Source organism: Castor canadensis, chromosome 8, assembly GCF_047511655.1.
Source record: "Castor canadensis chromosome 8, mCasCan1.hap1v2, whole genome shotgun sequence".
Classification (NCBI taxonomy): Eukaryota; Metazoa; Chordata; class Mammalia; order Rodentia; family Castoridae; genus Castor; species Castor canadensis.
This window is the reverse complement of record NC_133393.1, coordinates 152,208,227-152,228,501: the sequence shown is the minus strand read 5'-3', so window position 1 is coordinate 152,228,501 and position 20,275 is coordinate 152,208,227. Positions and strand designations below refer to the sequence as shown.

At 47.7% G+C, this 20,275-nt stretch overlaps 1 protein-coding gene, 1 non-coding gene and 1 pseudogene across 3 annotated transcripts in view; 1 reads left to right on the top strand and 2 right to left on the bottom strand.

Annotated features, from left to right (window-relative positions):
- Positions 1-3,079: 3,079 nt before the first annotated feature.
- On the bottom strand, positions 3,080-3,229 carry LOC141425987 (U12 minor spliceosomal RNA). The gene has a single exon (XR_012451105.1). It is a non-coding gene; the product is annotated as a U12 minor spliceosomal RNA (small nuclear RNA).
- A 267-nt stretch (positions 3,230-3,496) lies between these two features.
- Positions 3,497-20,275, top strand: part of Poldip3 (DNA polymerase delta interacting protein 3) — a 37,978-nt gene continuing 21,199 nt past the window's right edge. The window contains exons 1-3 of one of the 2 annotated variants that reach the window (XM_020174193.2): positions 3,498-3,665; positions 18,077-18,467; positions 19,470-19,556. In XM_020174193.2, coding sequence (XP_020029782.1) covers positions 3,607-3,665; positions 18,077-18,467; positions 19,470-19,556 — 537 coding nt within the window. In that variant the 5' untranslated portion in view covers positions 3,498-3,606. Of the gene's footprint in view, positions 3,666-18,076; positions 18,468-19,469; positions 19,557-20,275 lie in introns of both variants that reach the window. The other variant, XM_074084611.1, reaches the window with a different exon arrangement.
- LOC141425609 (ATP synthase F(1) complex catalytic subunit beta, mitochondrial-like) lies at positions 14,167-15,765 on the bottom strand (annotated as a pseudogene).

Genomic DNA, 20,275 nt, shown 5'->3' with positions numbered 1-20,275 from the left:
GCCCAGTGGTGACACAAGCTTGTGAAACAGTTTCAGAAACGATAAAGCAAGCAAGTGGTGGAGGGGACTGTGGAGATGACACTGCAGAGGGAGCGACCTCAAGTGGAAAGGCCAGACAGACTTGCTGGGAAACTGAGGACCAATGAGCACAGAGGGCAGCTGGGAGACTCCCTTTACCTCCCCTCCTGTCCTGAGCCCTAGAAACACATGGGGTGGGGGGCGCTAAGCACGTCACACACGTTAGATCTCATCCTCATCCCTGTCCTGTCATGGTGACCAAATAGGGTCAGAGAGTTGGGATTTAAACAAGGTCCTGCCTGAGCCCCTAAGCGGAAGCTAGAAGGAGGGAATCAGTTGGACCCAGCCCGACCCTCTCTCCTGGTCTCTGTTTCCCCATCCATAAACTGAACAGTGCAGTGTGCCCATGGTTCTCCACCCTTCCAAGCCTGACACACGTTTAGGACGAGGTCTGTAGCAGCCCCTTCACCCTTCTGAGGAACTCAAAGGCAGAGTGAACTAGCTACATGGAATTTAGTGAACACAGAGCTCCAACTATGTTAGAAAAAGTCAAGGAAAAATGTGCTCAATAAAATGACACATCTCAGCACGGGCTGAGCCCAAGCTCCCTAGGGGGTAGGTTGGTTTGGATGCAGGATCCTGGGGAGCGGCCGAGCTCCAGGGTGAGGGTTTTTCCAAGGCACGCACAACCCTTAGCCAATCCCAAACACCTCGGGATGGGATTCTGTGGCTCCCATGCAGCCGCCTGTAAATTCCGTTTACTCACCAGGCATAAAGCCTGCTCCCTAAGGGCGTCTCCCCTCCTGGAACATCCTGGGGGTGAAGGGGCTGCCTCACCCCTGGGGCAGTCCCACCCCAGTTCCCTCCCCAGTGTGCAATCCCTGCTTTCCCAGCAGCCAGACGCCCCCACAAGGCATGAAAGGCCTCTGGCAGGGAGGGGCTGTCCTGGACTTAGATGATCTGAGACGTTTTGTGGAGATCAGGCCGTGCCGGGCTCTAAGTTTCGTGTTGTAGAGAGCAGTGGTTTTCAGGCTGTGCCTTGCCCTGAGCGACTCCATTTTATAAAACAGCAGTGTGCTCCATTTTGAGTGCAAATGCTGAGGCAGAATGATTCTGCATCTTACTTGGGCAAGCAAGCAACCAGCATATGTCCAGCACAAACCACGAGGCACATTTGATAAAACTATTAGCACCAGGAACTCATAAAGTGAAATCAGGAGCACGTGGACTCATAGGTGGATCAAACACATTGGAAATGCCAGGTCCCTGAGCCCACCGAACACGCCAGACCAAGGAATTATACAAAAGGATCATGCAAAAGGAGGGGTGCCTGACACCGGGACACAGCAGCACCCACCAACCTGTCATCAGCACATTCACTGCTTGCATCACAGATCAACAGGCAGATGAACTCCCGACTGTCCCTGGGTTTCAATTCAGCTTGACATCATGCACTTGAATCCTCAGTCCAGACCCAGTACGCCTTCAACCAGCATTGCAGTGCTGGGGGCTCACGCCTGTAATCCTAAGCATTTGGGAGGGCTGAGATCGGGAGGACTGTGGTTCGTTTGAGGCCAGCCTGGGGAAATAGTTCATGAGACCCCATCTTCAAAATAACCAGAGTAAAATGGATTGGAGGCGTGGCTTAAGCATCCCACCAAAAACAAAACAAAAAACCCAGCATTGCATTCTGAAGCAGCTCTGCGTTTTGGTATCACTGGGTTTTAACACCACCTCTGCCTCAAACAGCTCTGGGATGTTGTGTTAATATCTAGCCACCTGCAGGAATCTTTGCACCTGTGTCAGCTCTACGCTTGCCTTCAGCAAGAGAACACCACAGCCTTTAACTTTCTCAGCCATTCTATACCAATTCATATCAATTGTGTGAAGTGTAATGTGTGATCTGGGGGTTAATATTAGTAATTAAGACTGAATAAAAGAACCTGTTTGCCGGCCGAGTGCCAGTGGCTCACACCTGTAATCCTACCTACTCAGGAGGCAGAGATCAGGATTGCAGTTTGGAGCCAGCCCTGAGCAAATCTTGAAAAACTCATCACAAAAGGTTTTGTGGAGTGGCTCAAGGAGAAGGCCCTGAGTTCAAGCCCCAGTACAAAACAAACGAAAAACCATTTGCTGATGGCTCACACTTTTCAAACGACATCAGTAGCACTTACTATTCAGTAAATTCTGGCATTGTGGAGGCACAGTGCGTCCAACTGTCTCTGATGTCACTGGCTCCCTGGCCTTAACTCCTGCTCCTCTGGCAGTTCCTGTACCCCCCCTTCCTCCATGCTACTCCTTCCTGCTTTCCTGCACACCTGGCAGGCGGGGGGGGGGGGGCGGGGGGGGCGTTGGTGGTTTTACAGGTGAGGAAGAGCCCCAAGGAGGGAAGGGACAGGAACCACTCTTAGCTGTGCACCTGGGACCTGGATGTCCCTCCGTTGACTGGTGCACAATCTCAGGCCCTTCTTGCTCTCCCAGCTCTTGTTCCGTTTCTCTGCGAAGCCCGTGATACTTTATTTTTTTGATGGTGTTAATAGTCTGTCCACTTGACTTAAAGGCTTTTTGGTTTGTGGGGCTGGGAACTGACTCCAGAGCCTCTAGGCATACGGTCTGCCGCTCAGGTACCCCCAGCCCACATGTCCTTTTTTTTTTAATTGATTCTACGAATATGTGTTGAACACCTACCTCCTGCCAGGCGCAATGCGGAAGGCTGGGGTTGCATAGATGGAAATAGGCATCCCGTACGTGGAACACTAGCGAGCAGTCTGTTTAACCCTCCCAGCAAACACCCGCTCCACCGCACAGCTGAGACGGGCAGCAGGGGGGTGAGCGATTTGTTTGTGAAGGTCACGCTGCCAGGGGAGACCCTCCAGCTCTCCCTGCCTCCGGAACCTCCGTGTGAGCCCGCATACAAACAAATAGTCATTCAAAGACCGGCTGCAGAGGACCAGTCACGCAACCTTCCCGCTCCTCTCAGTAACGAAATGCACAGAACGGTACCAACACTCCCACTAGGACGAGGTCCTCCGACCAGTCTGCCATTTCAGTTTAACGGGGACGGGCAGATCGCTACACCCAGGCATCCCGCAAAGTAGGCGGGTCACCTTAGGGACAACCTTTACCCGCTCAAAAATTCGTCTCACATTAGCAGTGAGGATTCGGGCGTCACCCCGAATCGTTATTTTCCTTACTCATAAGTTTAAGGCATAAAAACTACTGCTACTTTTCTTGCAGGTAATGAATCTTATTCTCATTAAAACTATGGTGACTACCAATTTGGCCGTTAAAGTGGCAGCCCCTTCTCTTAAAGCTTGTCTCATTTGCCACCTTTTTATGTCGCTTTTAATTTTATTTGTTTGAAGGAAAGTATTACAGAGCGCTGACGCTCCATATGCAGATAAGGAGCGGGCAGCGCAAAGGCTCACGGGGAGCGCCCCCGCCCCTTCCGGCCCTTGACTCGTTTGAACTGTCGCGAGAGTTGGTTAGTCAGACGCCGGAAGCAGCTCGTCGCTCCACAGCGGCCGAAGGGGCGGGCTCGCGGGCTGAGGGCGTTTAAGCTGCTCTCCACTCGCTCGGTGGCGCAAGATGGCGGACATCTCCCTGGATGAGCTCATTCGGAAGCGCGGAGCGGCAGCGAAGGGACGGTGAGTGGCTTTTTCTCTTTTCGGGGTCCAGTGTCTGTTGGGGTTCGGGGAGGAGGAGGGAGCAGCTCCGGCGCGACGTGAGTACCGTCGGCGCCCGCCCCCTGCCTCAGCCGCGCTGCTCATTGGCCGGGCCGCCGCCGCCGCCGCGGGCCCGGCCGGCCGCCCTCTCACTGGCTGGGGGCGCCGCCGCTCGGGCGGGCCGGGGTGAGGCCGGAGCGCAGCCGCCTCCCCTGCCGGGCCCTGTGCTCCGAGACCCCGGCGCTGCGGGGCCGCCTCGGAGCTAGGACAGCCGAAGGTTAGCGGGTCGGGGACGGCCGCCCGCAGCTTTCGGCCCTTTCCGCGCCCGTCCCCTCGCCCGCTCCTCCGGCGTTTGAAGTCCCCTGAGCGCTTTCGCGCCCGCAGCGCTTCACTCCCTCTTTTCACGTCCCCCCTGCTGACTTTTAACTTTGGGACGGGCGCGGGGTTGCCCAGGCTGGTCTCGAACTCGTGGCTCAGGTGATCGCCTCCCGAGTGGCTGGGACTGCAGGGCTGCCCCGTCGCGCTCGGTCGTCCGGCCAGGGGTGGAGCGAAGTGCCCCGGGGCCACCGGAGCTGGGTGAGCTTCAGTTGCCGGCCTCAGGCAGGGACAGAAAAACAGGTGCGGCGGGGCGCCGAGGCGTCTCCTGAGCGGGCTGATCTGCCGCTGTGACCCGCACGCTTTGTCTCCGCTCTCACAGATCGCTAGTCGTTTTCAGGTCTGTGAGCTCAGTCTGCCTGATGAAGAAGGGGGACTTGACCAAGTAGTTTTCCCGCGCGAGTGAAGTAAGTCCAGGTGTCTTTGGAAACAGCCAGGCTGTAGAGATGTGGGTGATTTTTTCCCCAGCAGATGTTCACTAGTGCCTCCCCCCGTGCCTGTGTCTAGAAGATAAATTCTTGGTCTTGCTGGCTGAAGTGAGTCCCCCCACTCCCCAGCACCTCTGCCAGCACCACGTAATTGGCCTGCTGGCACTTTCTCCTGGCCTGCTGGTCAGAACACCCACACGGTGTTTGTTCCTCTGCTGTTCCCCGTGAAGAGTTCTCATTAACCGTGTGGAGCTACTGCTGGGTTCTCTGCACTTTTAGACCCGCCTCCCAGGTCCTGCTCATCTGCCCTTCCCCTTGGTGAGTGCAGAGCTTTGTGCTGGACTGTGGGGCTGCAGGGGGTGGAGGATGTGTGGATAGGGAAGAGCAGGGACTGTGACCCAGCCCCTCCTGGTCCCCGACGAGTGCCACTGTTAGGTTCTTTGCCTGCTGGGCAGTGCCCTCACTTGTAACAGTGTTCCTGACAGATCATTGGGAAGATTGTGAGAGTGTAGGTGTGTTAGCCTTTCATTGCTGTGACAAAACGCCTGAGAAAATCAGCTTAAAGGAGGAAACATGTATTTTGGCCCCTGGCTTCAGACTGTGGTTGGCTGGCTATATTGCTTTGAGTCTGAGACTAGGCAGAAAATCATGGGGTGGGGAAGCACCTAAGGAAACAAGATGCATCCTTCAAAGATACTGCTCCAGCAACAAACTTCCTGAACTAGACCCTACCTCCTCAAGCCCACCAAGCTATGAACTTGTCAATGGAACGGTCCACTGATAAGGTTAGTACCCCTCATGATCCAGTCACTTCTCATTAGCACCACCAGCTGGGGACCAAGATGGGGACTCAAGTCTGGGGGAGAGTCCACATCCAAAACATAACATGTTTATTTTTGTTTATTTATTTGTTTATTGTGGTACTGGGGTTTGAATTCAGGGTGGCATGCTTGCTAGGCAGGCGCCCTACAACTTGAGACACTCCGCCAGCCCTAAAACTCTGATGTTTTAAAGATTGTGCCATGCCCGACCTGGGCATGGTAGCAGGTTGAGGCAGGAGGATGGTAAGTTCAAGGCCAGCCTGGGCTACAGAGCTAAACCCTGTCTCAAACAAAACAAAACAAAAGTTTATACCACGTAGTAAGTGTTCAGCAAATAATGTCAGTTATCATGGATCTTTTCCTAAAGGAGTAGAAGCATGAAACCTTGTGGGGACAGAAAAAATAAGAATGGAGACTGTCCAGTCAGACTGCCAAGTTTGAGTTAATTCCCTGCTTCTTCCACTTTTCATATGGTCTTACACAGGTTGCTAAACTGACCTTTATCTCTTTCCTTATGTGTGAACCGTAGTAATAGCTACTTCAGTAGAATTCAGTGAATTAATGTGCCTAAAGTGCTTCAGAAAGAGGCTGATGATACTAAGTGCTTAATAGATGTTAGTTTTTGTTACTGTTATTTATTTATTTTTCTAGTACTGGGGTTTGAACTCAGCCTTTGTTTGCTAGACAGGTGCTCTACCACTTGAGCCAGCCCTGTTTTGTGTTGGGTATTTCCAAGATAGAGTTCTACGCAAACTACTTGCTAGGGCTGGTTTTGAACTGCCATCCTCCTGATCTCTGCCTCCCGAATAGCTGGGATTACAGGCATGAGCAACCATTACCTGGCAGTGTTGGTGGGTTTTTAAGTAAAGAAATAACGTGACCTAATTTTCATTGTAAAAATTTCTTTGTGATTATGTGAAAATTGGTTTGGGGCAAAAATGCAGGTTGGAAGACTATTGTAAAAGAAACTGGAGAACATGCCACGTTTAGGTTAACTCTTCTAGAAACTCACCTGGGCATGGTGGCTCATACCTGTGATCCCAGCTACTTGGCAGAGATTAGGAAAATCATAGTTAAAGGCCAGCCTTGCAGAAAGCTAGGGAGACCTCCCTCCCCATCTCAACAAATAAGCTAGGCATGGTAGATCTCAATCTAAGTCTGACCATGAGACTCTATCTGAAAAATGACTAAAACAGAAAAGGGCTGGGGGAGTGCCTCAAGTGGCAGAGCTCCTGCCTAGCAAGCATGAGGCTCTGAATCCAAACCCCAGTTAAAAAAAAAAAAAAAGAAAGAAACTCACAAAAACAGAACAAAAAATTTCTGGAAACTATTTCACTTGCATAACTGTAGAAGAGAAAAACTGGATCTGGGTTCCATGTCAAGACAGGTGTGCAGATGTCATTTCCTACAGTGAGTATATTCTCTCTTACATGCTTTCTTGCAGAAATCACCATTCTGGAAAGTTTGATTTATTTTCTTTAAATTATCATATTACTATTGTACTGGGGGCACATGTGACATTTACAAAAGTTTTTACAATATCTCATAGTTGAATTCACCCCCTCCATCATTCTTTAAAGTTTGGTTTTAATGTGATGTGGCTATCCCAGGAAGGACTTTGTGTTTAGTAATTTAGGAAGAACCTGCGTGTAGCTCAAAAAGCTGCTTTCCTCTTAGTGGAAGTAGCAGAAAATGAAGCCTGTGGAATTGTAAACAGTCTTTTTCTCACACATCTAGTCACTTGCTTCCTGGGATCCAATGTGCTTGTTCTCTACAAAAGCCTTTCTGTTGTCTTTTTTATGCCTTGTAAAGGTGTCATTATTATTATTATTATTACTTGGGCCTCCAATTAATCATCAAAAAATTCCTTGATTAATGAGAAATTCTAGAATGGGAGGGGGTGGTTTGAGTGACACTTTGTCCCAGCCTTCGTGAGACACTGCTCTTGCCCATACACAGCACTTCTCTAGTGACTTCAGGTGTGAAGGAACCTCAGATGAGTCTTCCTGGGACAGCACTGAGTACCAGCACAGTGCAGGTCTGCCCTCCCCATGTTGACTTCTGCCTTTAGATATGACAGTATCACTGATTAAGTTGAGGCAGCCCCATTCTTTGGTTTGATAGCTCTTCGGATAGCTGTCTGCTGCCTCCACCTCTTTAAAGAGTGAAGCCTTGAGTGCTGGAGTTCAGCAGCTCAGGGCCCCATGTCCCACCTGAGGAGTCCTTAGAGCCTTTGGGTGGGAGGTAAATCAAGCCTCTAGACCTAATATTCATTGCTTATTTCCTTGTTGAGCTAAGAAAAAGAAAATGTAGGTCTAAACACAAAAAGGAAATGAGGGCCTACTGTGGTGGTGCAGGTCTAGAAGATGGCAGAGAAAAGGTAGAATGGTTTCAGGCCAGCCTTGTCCAAAAAAAAAAAAGTGAAACTGCTGTCTCCCAAAAACAGTCTGTGCTTAATAGCTCACCTATAATCCCAGCTGCTAGGAGGTGGGCAGAGGTAGGGAAGCATAACGTCCTATCTGAAATATAAAACAAAAAGGGCTGGGAGCGTGGCTCAAGTAGCAAAGGGCTTGCCTAGCAAATGTCAGGCCCTAAGTTCATTCCTCAGTATAGTTCAGGGTGTGTGTGGGGCAGGGGTGGTGCTGGTGGCTTACGCCTGTAATCCCAATCACTTGGGAGGCTGAGATACAGAGGATTGCTGTTCAAGGCCAGCCCTTGCAAATAGTTCTTGAGACCCCATCTCCAAAATAGCCGGAGCAAAATGGACTGGAGGCATGATTCAAGCAGTAGAATGCCTGCTTTTCAAGTGCAGAACCCTGAGTTCAAACCTCAGTTCCACCAAAAAAAATGAAAGAAGAAATTAGCTTTTGCATAACTTGGAGGGGAGAGTGAAACATCTGCCCAAGAGTCTTCAGTAAAGAGACAGTGTCCCCGTATCTTGTTTTTCTTAGTGTCTAAAGCACCTAATTCAGAATTAACCTTTAGTAATAATTTGAGCTAAGCTGTGTTTTTTCCTTATAAAAATGATCTCAGCACACATATTCTAACCCAGAACCCCCATGGATTAAATCTACTTTATATAGTTCAGGGTCCCCTTCATGGGCCTGAATCTTTTGGGCCAGCCATCTCTCCAGAGCCAGCTACAGCCCTGCCCTCCACAGAATCAGGAAGTGAGGCATTCCTAGCATCCATAGGCATTCTCACATGTATGTCAGCTTCCAGTCCTATAGGAGAGAGAGCTGAGGGTCCAGTGGGGTGTTTTCCCTCTCCCTGTCCTGCAGCACTCTTCCCAGCCACCGTAGAACACCTAGGGAGAACTTGGAAGCCCTCACAGAATTGCACCATTGGCCTCTTTGGCTGAGATGGGACAGTTAAGAGACTTGCTCAAAACCACGCTCCCTCACCTTTCCCAAACATTTACTGAGGCCAAAAGTGCAGGATGTGTTTGGGAACATCAGTAGTCCCTACAGTGAGAGGTAAGACTCCAGGCAGAAGTTGGGGCAGGACTGGAGGCTCCCCCAGAGGGGTTGGGCTTTGTTAGGGAGCAGTCAGCAGTTCCTGGGCAGAAGGGTAACATAATTGACTCTGTTTTAGAGACCCACCCCTAGCAGGAGTGTTTATTTGAAAAATTCCTGATGACTAATGCCTGCCTTATAACCAGTGCTGCTGCCTGCTGGGATGAATAGCTGTCTTTTCATGCAGAAAGAGGAGCTGTGATTATAAAAAGCCTGAACACTGAAGCCCCCTAAAGCTGTTCATGAAAGGAATTGAAAGAACTAGTGTGTCCGGGGATGAATGCATCAGATTGAGAAGTGGTTCTTCACTCCCACAGGAACAGCTCTTGCATCTATAACTGTCAGCACCCCCTCCTGCAGTTGCACCTTTCCTGCTGTTCAAAAGTCATGTGCTGTGAAATGACTGACAGGTGGTGTACAGGGAGTCTGTTCTACTAGGATTATATCACTTGGTGATGCTGAGCTATCTTAGCTTTGTGTGAGCACACACGTTTCTCAGAATGTGTCCTTGTCACTAAGCGAGGCATGACTCTAGATTAAAATGCCAGCTTAGGTCTGGAGGTGCGGATCAAGTGCTAGAGTGCCTGCTTTGCAAGCATGAGATCCTGTGAGTTCAAAACCCCAGGCAGGCCAAAAAAAAAAAAGCCAGCCTAAGTTTTCTTGGTCTTTTCTGCCAGTCAGGCATTATGGTCTGTCCTCAGAGTGAGTACACTGCTGGATGTCTTGTCCTTGGTGTGCATTCTTACCAGAGCCTTGGTCACTCGAATGTGCTGTGTCCCTGGGCATACCAGGAGTCCTAAGAGTTTTCTTTACCTGGGGACAATACTTACCTTTCCTTCACATTTTTTGTGCATGTGGAAGGACATAGTAATATAGAACTAAAGTCCTGGACAGTAACAGTAAGGATTACTTAGTTGTGATTTTTCAGTTGAGTTCTAGTCTTTTTTTTTTTTTTTTTTTTTTTGTAGAACTGGGATTTGAACTCCAGGCATCATGCTTGCAAAGAAGGAGCTCTTCGCTTGAGCCATACCTCCTGTCCATTTTGCTCTGGTTATTTTGGAGATGGGATCTCATGAACTATTTGACCTGGCAGGCCTTGAACTGTGATCCTCCTGATCTCAGCCTCCCAAGTAACTAGAACTGCAGGCATGAGTCACCAGCACTTAGCTTAAGTTCTGGTCTTTTTTTTTTTTTTCTTTTTTTTTTTTTTTTGCGGTACTGGGGTTTGAACTCAGGGCCTACACCTTGAGCCACTCCACCAGCCCATTTTTGTGAAGGATTTTTTTCAAGATCAGGTCTCGTAAACTATTTTCCTAGGCCTGGCTTTGAACTGTGATCCTCCTGATCTCTGCCTCCTAAGTAGCTAAGATTATAGGCATGAGCCACTGGCACCCAGCTAGTCTTTTATTTTTGACCCATGCTTAGTTTATTGGTGTTTTAAGTAGATACAAAGAAATTCAAATTCATTCTTCACCACTAGCATTTTCAAGATAACCTTCCTAAATCTCCGTTTCCTCACTTATAAAATGTGGACAATAACCTTATTCACAGGGTTGTGAGGTTTAAAGGGAGTAAGAGCTGGTGATATGGTTAATGTGTATAGGGCTTGCCTCACACACGTGAGGCCCTGGGTTCAATTCCCAGTATTGCCAAATGTGTGTTAAAATTTGTCAGCCTGTAGTGAATGCTCAAAAATTTTCACTGATCACTTTTTTTGGGGTAGGAGGTGGAACTAGGGATCAAACCCAGAGAACCCAGTGCCTCAGACATGCTAGGCAAACACTCATATGCTTTACCACTGAGCTAGGCCCCAGCCCCTCATATTCTTTATAAAGTCTTTAATAACCCTAGTTGCCAATTGTGTCCTATGTCACTATAGCAGGCATTGTTTATCAACCATAGACTCCTGGGGTGTCTGAAATTTCCTCAGAATTCTCAATTCAGCACTTCAAACAGCCATTGCTGATTCTCAGAGAAGGAAAACTAAGGAATACGAGTAAGTTGAGGCTGCAGAAACCTAACTGATACGCCCCCCACCCCTCCTTACATGAAGTTTATTCATAGAGAATTGTAGTTAACTAGGGTGGAAGCATGGCTCAAGTTGTAGAGACCCTGCCAAGAAAACAAAACAAAAACTTCAGACAGAATTGTAGGGAACCAGACAACTTGAATCTGCCCCTTTTTCCATCTGTCTTCAGGGATGTGAAATTTGTTTGCAAGTATCTCACTGTTTCCTTAGCTGGATGTGGTGGCTCACATCTGTAATCCTAGCCACTCAGGAGGTAGAGGAGGGGAGGGGTGCCCTGGTGATAGGAGCAGGGAGAATTTGGAGAAGACACAGTTAGGAAACCTTTGGAAAAGGTTTGGATTGGAATGTCTGAATCCTGTTGTGTGGTAGATACTGTTATCAGTGAAGCCCTCCACTTTTATTGTCATATAACCTGGTTCCATTTCTGACATTCTGTCACATTTGGAGACCAGCTCTTTTTTGAAGGGAGCCTTTCTTGAAATTCCTGCGAGAGGGTCAGGATCTGAACCTCTTCTGAGCTGGTGAAATCATGTGGGTTCCACCCTCAGAGTTAGGGCCAAAGTGGCACTGTTCCCTGGCTGCATTGGGTGACTGGGTGCCACTGGGAAGATGATTGGAGGCCAGGTTCCTACCCAGCAGGGCACTGAGGACTCTATGAGGACTGGCTTCTCTAGAAGACCTTCAGGTTCGCTGCAGTTTACCTCCCCTGGGGCTTGGAGCAGAAAATAGGGACGTTTGGGGCCTTTTAACAATGACAAAAGTGTGGCCTTCTAGAATCAGGTGGCCCTGGGGTTGAGTCCTAGCCATGCCACTAGCTCCTGAGTAAGATGGAGATGATGACAGCTGACCTCAGAGATTGTGATCCTAAAAGGAGAATGTATGCTGGGAGTCCTGCAAGGTTCCTGACACTCGGCAGGCACTTATCGTCAGAAAGCTCTTTGAACCCTGTCTCCCCAATGCAGGGTTGACGCAAGTAAGGCCGTGGGTGTGTCCCTGAGAAGCTCAGGTCCTGTGGGAGATGCATGTTGTGGTGCAGCATGGTAAGTGCATTAGTGAAGCTTTATGCAGCGCTGTGAATGCTCTAAAGAGAGAGCCTCGTCTGGGGACCCAGGTAGCAGAGAGGCTTTGCTGGAGTGATACTGGAGGAGTGAAGGAATGCTTTTGAGTTTAGGAAATGGGGAAAACTAGATGCCTCCTAAGCTGCCTACCCGAGCTGCACTAGCAAAGAAGTTGCAAGCTGTGTGCAGTAGTGGGCTTTTGAGGAGTACTCAGTAATGGACAGTTTCGTCCGGGGTGCTTTCCACTAGCTCTGGTTTCCTTTGGATCTGGATGGTGATTGTTGACCAGAAATCCTTTTCCCCATTTTATGAGTAGGATTTAAGCAGACGGTTTGAACCCATATCCTGTTTCTTTTCCTTGAAGATACCACTGATGGATTTGCGAGAACTTGAAGCTTTTAAAACCAGTGGGGGCACCCTACATGAGGGTACCGCCTCAGTTCCCACCTGGGGTCCTTCATGTAGCTGTAGGTTTCAGGTAAGCCCACTATTGTCATGGCTTTGCAGGCCATGGACCACAAAGTGTAGGGTAGTCCAGTCCAGGTGAGGTGAATGTTGTCTACCACGCTGCTGTTTTCTTCTCCTTAGCTGTGTATGTTGGTTTCTGCCATACTCTGTTCCTTGTCTTGTGGCTCTGCTTCACTAATGCTTCCATCTCCCAGAGTCTTTTTTTTTTTTTTTTTTTTTTTTTGCAGTACTTAAGAGTGAACCCAGGTCCTTGCACATGCTTGGCTGGCACCATACCACTGAACTATACCCCCAATCTATTCTCTTAGTCTTTACATGAAGAAATAAAGCCAGGCCAAACAACCATCCCTCTCCACCATAAACCTAATCTGATTGATTCTATAGATGACCCTTCTACTCTCTTCCACCTAGCTCTTTGCTGAACCTATTTAAAGTAAGTTGTCATTTTCCAGAGACAAAAGTGGTACTGTGCATCACTGCCTATCAGTCTGTTTGGGCTGCTATAACAAAATAGCATAAAACAGGCTTGTAAACAACAGAAATTTATTTCTCATGGTGCCGGAGGCTGAAAAGTCTAGAATCAGGGTGCTGGCAGATCCCATGTCTAGTGAGGACCTGCTTCCTGGTTCTAGACTATCTTTTCACTGTGTCTTCATATAGTAGGAGGGGGCCATGGAACTTTCTGAGACCTCTTTTATATGGATACTGTTAGCCACTTTTCATCACTGTGACAAAATACCCTCAAAACAACTTAAAGGAGGAAGGATTTCCAGGTGTCAGAGGTTTTGGTTCGTGGTAGGCTGACTCCATTGCTACGGGCCCTTGGTGAGGCAGAGTGTTACGGTGGCAAGAGCAGAGCTGCTCATTTCATGGTAGCTAGGAAGCAGAGAGAGAGTGAGAGAGACACGGAGCAAGGGACCAAAGCCAAGGTATACATTCAAAGGTACCAGTGAAGTTTGTGCCTTCATAATCCAGTCACCTCTCAGTGTGCCACCAGCTAGGGACCAAGCCTTTGACACATGAGTCTTTTAGGGGACACTTTATATCCAAACCATAGCAGACACCAGTTCCGTTCACAAAGGTTCAGGACCTCAAAGACTGCACCACCTAATACCATCTCATTGGGGATTAGTTTTCAATGGAGGAATTGTGGGAAACACAAGCATTCATTACTGCATTAGGTCTTTTGTCATATTGGAGGTAGCAGGTGTTGTGGTTTTTTTTTTTTTTTTTTTCTTTTTCCATTATTCATAGGGTCTCAAGATGGTCCAGAGGTAGCAGGTTTTTTCCATTATTCAAAGGATAATTACAGTGAAGGTCCATTTTTGCTTTTGTTTTTTGTTGTTTAAGGGCATGCTTTTTGTTTTGTTTTTGATGGGACTAAGGTTTGAACTCAGGGCTTCATGCTTGAAAAGCAGGTACTATACCATTTGAGCCACACCTCTAGTCCATTTTGCTCCAGTTGTTTTGGAGATGGGGTCTTGAACTATTTGCCTGGGCTGGCTTCAAACTGGGAACTTCTCAATCTTAGCCTCCCAAGTGGTTAGCCTGAGCCACCAGTACCACCACCCTCCTCACATCTGATTCCCCCCACCTGCACCCCCTGGACTGGGGATTGAACTCTGGGCCTCACAGGCCTTGAACCTTGATCCTCCAGTCTTAGCCTCCCAGATGACTGGAATTGCAGGCGTGAGCCACTGGTGCCCAGCCAAAGGGTGTACCATTTTATCAGAAACCTTAAAAGCTTGTTAGACAGAACATAATGTCTTCAATCAAGGCTCTTGTCTGGCCTATATGGAGGTAAGGAGAGAGATGGTACAGAAAATGATTGCTCAGTTTGGCAAGAAGACCTCTAACAATGAATGCTCTTCAGCTAGCTTATCTTTTGACACAGCTTCTTCAGTGGGTCCCAGAAAGTCTGTTCTGGGAGATTGTCATATTCATCTGCCATAATCTGCCGGAATCCTTTGATGGTCTTCTTTAGGGGTACCAGCTTTCCCATATGACCTGTGGAGACCTCAGCAACCTGGAATAGGTGAGACAAGAAACACTGTATTTTGGAGCACAACTTACCTTTCTCAGAAAGTTCATCTGTACCCAAGATGGCCCTGATGTTCTGGAGAGATTTGTAGTCCTGCAGGATCTTTTGCACCCCACAGGCAACATCATAATGCTCACTGCCAACAATGTAGGGACCCATGATACAAGAGGTAGGGTTGAGAGGATCTACAGTTGGATAGATGTCCAGCTCACCAATAGCATGGAACAGCACGGTGATAGCATCCAGTGGGCAAAGGTAGCGGCGGGGTGGGTTTGGTCATCAGCAGGCACATATAAATAGCCTGTACAGAAGTGATAGAACCCTTCTTGGTGGTGGTGATTCTTTCCTGCAGAGTACCCATGTCACTGGCTAGAGTAGGCTAGTAGCATACAACAGAAGGGATTCTGCCCAATAAGGTAGACACCTCTTGAGCCAGCCTGGGCGAAGTGAAAAATGTTGATAAATAGCAGTACATATTGACTTTCTTTGTCTCTGAAATAATCAGCCACTGCCAGTCCAGTCAGAGCAATCCAGGCAAGCATCAGGTGGTTCATTCATTTGACCATACCCCAGTGCTGTCTTGGAAGTAGCACCTTTTAAGTTGATGCCAGATTCAGTCATTTTATCATAATGTAATTGACCTCATGCATCCTCTCAGTAACACCAGCAGACACATAGTAACATGGCCTTCGGAGACGTTGTTGATTAACTACATGATCAGCACAGTCTTGCCAGTTCTAGCATCACCAAAGAACCCAATTTTGCCACCCGTGGCATAGGAAGCTAACAGATCCACAACCTGAATACCAGTCATTAGAATTCCCTGCTCAACACTCATCTCTGTGAACTCAGGAGCCTCAGTATGAATAGGAGCAAGTTGTCTGGGTGTTTTAGTTTCTTTTTTAGAATGGGAGGAGACTAGGTTTTGAACTCAGGACTTCACACTTGCAAAGCAGGTGCTCTACCATTTGAACTACACCTCCAGTCCATTTTGCTCTGGTTATTTTGGAGATGGGGTCTCACAAACTACTTGCCCAGGCTGACCTCAAACCATGATTCTCTCAGTCTCAGCCTCCCACGTAGCTAGGACTGTAGGTATGAGCCACTGGCACCTGGCACTTGTTTGGTTTTACCACTTGAGTCATACCTCCAGCCCCAAATATTTACTCTTCTTTAGGGGGAGGGGCACTGGGGTTTGAACTCAGGGCTTGGCCCTTGCTAGGTAGATGCTGTACTGCTTGAGCCACGCTTTAAACCCCCAGCATTTGTTTGGTTTTGATAGGCCCTCCTCATCAATAGATTCTCCAGCGATACTCATGATTCTGCCCAAGCATCTGTACCATCCATAGCGATGGTTCTTACTATACTCTCACCCAAATGTTGAGCCACCTTCAAAACCAGCCCAGTCTTCCTGTCTTGTATTTCCAGGGCATTTAGGATGAGTGGTAATCCCTCAGTAAAGTGAACATCCACCACTATGCCCATGACCACTTTGATGTACCTGGTGGTTACAAAGGCACTGTATTTGTTCTAGCTAACAGACAAAAATATACTGGAGAGAACAGGCTGGGTCTCTGCTGGAGTGACTTGCAGTAAAAGATAGACTTGGGGGTAGTAACACCAACAGGCTGAGGCCCTGAAAGGCACTGGAGGCCAACACAGCAACTGCATGACTCATTAAGACTCAGTATGTTAGAGTCTGGATGGAGACGGAGCCTGTTTGGTTTTTTTGAGAGAGGATCTTACTATGTAGCCTCAAACTTGCAGTCCTGCTTCAGCCTCCTGAGTGCTGGAATTACAGGTGTGTACCACCACTCCAACAGATTTCCACTTTGGGGGATGGGAAGGGTACTAGGGTTTGAACTCAGGACCTTGTACTTATTAAACAGGTCCTCTACCAATTGAGCCATGCCCCGAAACTTGCTTTTATTGGTACCAGGTAGGTGCATCTAGTACCCAAAGATGCTGTTTATTAACGGAGGAGTAGGTGGACAGTTTCTTTCCAGCTGTTTGAAGAAAAATGAGGTGGTAGGAGGATCCTGATGACTTGTCCAGTATACCTCCTGGGAGGCCCAGGCAGTGAAGTGAACTTGTTTATTCAATAGAGTTTTACCTTTTTTTTTTTTAAATGGGCCTGAGTGTGAACTTAGAGCTTGGCACTTGCAAAGCAGATGCTCTACTGCTTGAGCCACATCTCCAGTCCATTTTTGCTCTGGTTGTTTTGGAGATGGGTCTTGCGAATTATTTGCTGAGGCTGGCCTCCAACCATGATCCTTCTGATATCAGCCTCCTGAGTAGCTAGGAGTACAGTGTGAGCCACTGGTGCCTGGCTAGTTTTACTTTCTAATACCAGGCCTGAGATTCTGCAGGATCTTCAGGATAACCACTTGTGAAGTTTTCAAAAAAAAAAAAAAGAAAGAAAGAATTGCAGATGCCATCCAAGCATGGTAGTGCGTGCATGTGTGTAATCTCAACACTTGGGAGGCAGAGGCAAGAGGATCACAAGTTTCAGATCAGCCTGGGCTATATAGTGAGATCCTATCTCAAACAAACAGAAAAGAAACCCGGATGTTCGGCCTTCTCCCAGCTTTTGTCTTCAGTAGCTCTGATCTAGGCAGCTGTATATCTAAGAAGTACCAAGGAGTTTCTGAGGCTCGCTAGGGCCCAACACCACTTACAAGGAACTGCGCCTTGAAAAAGAATAAACCCTTTTTCCCCTCCAGTTCCAGCCAGGGGTTGGAAATTAGCAGGTGTAATAACAGACACAAAGGAGGGTTGTCCTGGAGGAATCAGGAATGGTTTCTCAAAAAGGAGACACTGACATAAGAGCCCCCAGGCAAGGGGCCTGGTACAGGAGTGGCTGTTCATAGTGGCCACAGTGGAGAGATCTTCTGGGTAGATGGGTGAGACAGGAAAAACTGGCACATCTCAGAAAGGATCTCTAATACTGAGAAGGGCCTCTGTTTACTCTCAAGCCATTAATGACCAGAAAGAGATTAAGGCCTACTTAGTGGAGTTTAATTCATTTCTGAAATTTTGCATTTTTTTTTAAATTGCAGAGCAGCTTTACTTTCTTTTCTGCGGTCTTTATATCTTCCTTCTGTAGGCCCTGTAGCTCTAAGTGAGACCCATATGTTGGCTCCCTGAGTTCCAGCCGAGTAGGTGTCTTTCTGCATTAGAGGCGCCCTTTGTTAATCATGTGCTTTCATCAGGCCTGCTTCCCACACTGTAAAACATATGCAATAGGTGCCCTCAAGGGGCTGAGAGGCTTGGTTGAAAGCAGAGATGTGGAAGAGCTTTGAAAACAAGTCACTCTTCAGATGGCTGGGTTAATGACATTTTGGGGATATGCTTGTTTTAATTGATCAGCATTGTTTGGAGGTTATTGTCCGCAGTGATGTCTCACAGCATGTGATCTCGGAGCAAAGCAGTCTTAACTAGTGATGGAAATCTCCAGGCTCTCCTTTTTAATTTTGTTTATAATGCAAAGCTAAAATTCCTGAAGCAAGAAGTCTTTACTTTAGGTAGGCTTAATTGTTTACTCTGGCACAGGCAGAGTTTCTCCAGGACCTCCTGTATTCCCTGTGTTCCCATGACTTTTCTCCATGAGTTGCTGTTGATATCTAGATCCTTTTACTATTGCTGTTTGTATTTGCAGGATCAGTGCTAGACCAGGAGTTGGAAGTGTCCGATCTCGAGTTGGGATCCAGCAGAGCCTTCTTAGCCAGCCAACACGTACAGCCACCTTCCAGCAGAGATTTGATGCACGGCAAAAGATTGGCCTCTCGGATGCCCGGCTCAAGCTGGGAGTCAAAGATGCCCGGGAGAAGCTTTTGCAGAAAGATGCTCGGTTTCGTATCAAAGGAAAAGTGCAGGATGCCAGAGAGATGCTGAACTCCCGAAAGCAACAGAGCACAGTGCCACAGAAGCCCCGGCAGGTGGCGGATGCCCGGGAGAAGATCAGCTTGAAGAGGAGGTCCCCTGCTGCCTTCACAAGCCCTCCCATTGGGACAGTGACCCCTGCTCTGAAGCTCACCAAAACCATCCAGGTACAGTGCAGCTTCTGACATAGATTCCCATAGAGCCAGGAAAAAGGTAGATTTAGGCAGGAAGATTTGGTGAGTGGGCAGGAGTGTTTAGGGCAAAAATGCACTCCTCCCAAGTGTTGGTACAGTACTTTGCTGCTTCTGAACACTTTTTTGGGGGGTGCCACTGGGGTTTGAACTCAGGGTCTCACGCTTGCTAGGCAGGCACTCTACCACTTTGGTCACTCTGCCAGCCCTTTTTTGCAGTTAGTATTTTTGAGATAGGGTCTCATGAACTATTTGCCTGGGCTGGCTTTGAATTGCAGTTCTCCGATCTCTTCCTCTTGAGTATCTAGGATTACAGGTGTGAGCCACTGGTGCCCAGCATGAATGCTTTTTATGTACATTGTAGTCAAAGTAAACCATATGAAGAAAACAAGGTAAAATACCTTTTTTATATAAAAGGGAAGGTTCAAAGAAATGTAGCGACTTTCCACTTGAGAAAGTAAAGGGAAAGGCAAGGAAAGAATGAAACATGTTGAGCATATGCTATCTGTCAGGCACTTAACAAATTTGATCTTATTTATTATTTGTACCAATTTTAGGATTATTACCCCAGTTTTATAGAAGAATGAGTCTCAGATATGCAAAATACTGTGTTTAGCATTACACAGCCAGTCAGTGAGAAGACCAGGGTAGGAGCCAGTCACATCTGACTAGTAGCCCAGTGCCCTGACTACTTTCACCGCCTCAGTGGGAAAGGAAGCCACTTTAATCTCTAAGGTACCTTCAAGAACAGGCAGCAGCAGCAAACATTGATGAGGCCAAGTTCATTAAGCTGTGCATGTGCATTACTGCATGGACTCTGGGATGAAGCACGTTTCCTGCTTGGGGGCCAGTCACACTAGTTTCTTTTACCAAAAACTCAGGCTGCGTGTCCATTGCATTTCGAGTTGAGTGACCCCCTACTCGGAGAGAATGCATGTGAAGCCTATGGGATGGACAGTGACCTTTGAGTATTTCTAGGTTCCACAGCAAAAGCCCATGGTGCCACTTCATGCCCATCCTGCTGGAATGAGGATCAACGTTGTCAATAACCACCAGGCCAAACAGGTAGAATGAATGTGTGTGTGTGTGTGTGTGTGTGTGTGTGTGTGTGTGTGTGTGTGTGTGTGTGTGTGTGTGTGTGGTGTGTGTGTGTGTGTGTATAGATATATAAATTTTTTTTTTTTTTTTATGGAAAGGATTATGTTGACACAGGATCTCACTATGTTGCTCAGGCTGGCCTCAAACTCAGTTATCCTCCCGCCTCAATCTCCAGGGGGCTAGGATTACAAGCTTGTGCCACCATGCCACCATGTGTGGCCAGGCATGTGTTTTTGATGAGGCCTGCTTGAGTAGATTGACTAAGGCGTAACCCAAGGCTCCCAGTTCAAAGCGTTGGAGGAGAGATCACATTTGACTTTGTAACTTGTGAATTTCAAGAGGGGAAGCTTGAGAGACAGAAAGGCAAATTAAATTGCTTATTGTTTTTTTTTTTGTAGTGAAAGCAATAATGAAGTTTATTAGGAAAGGAATATATTTTCAGTAGACCAAGAGTGGGTCATCTTTAGAGTGAGAATGGGAACAATTATTTTTACCATGGCTCCAGTTTTTATTGAAGTGGATAGTGCTTAGAGTGTTAAGTCCCTCCCTAAAACCAGCCCAGGAGGCTGGGTCACAGTTAAGGTCAGAAATCTAGGTAGGTCTACAGATTGACAATGTACCAACTATTATTGGTGTACCTGATCCCTAGGGTCTGGTTTACAGGCCTGGGTTTTTGTTTTGTTAAG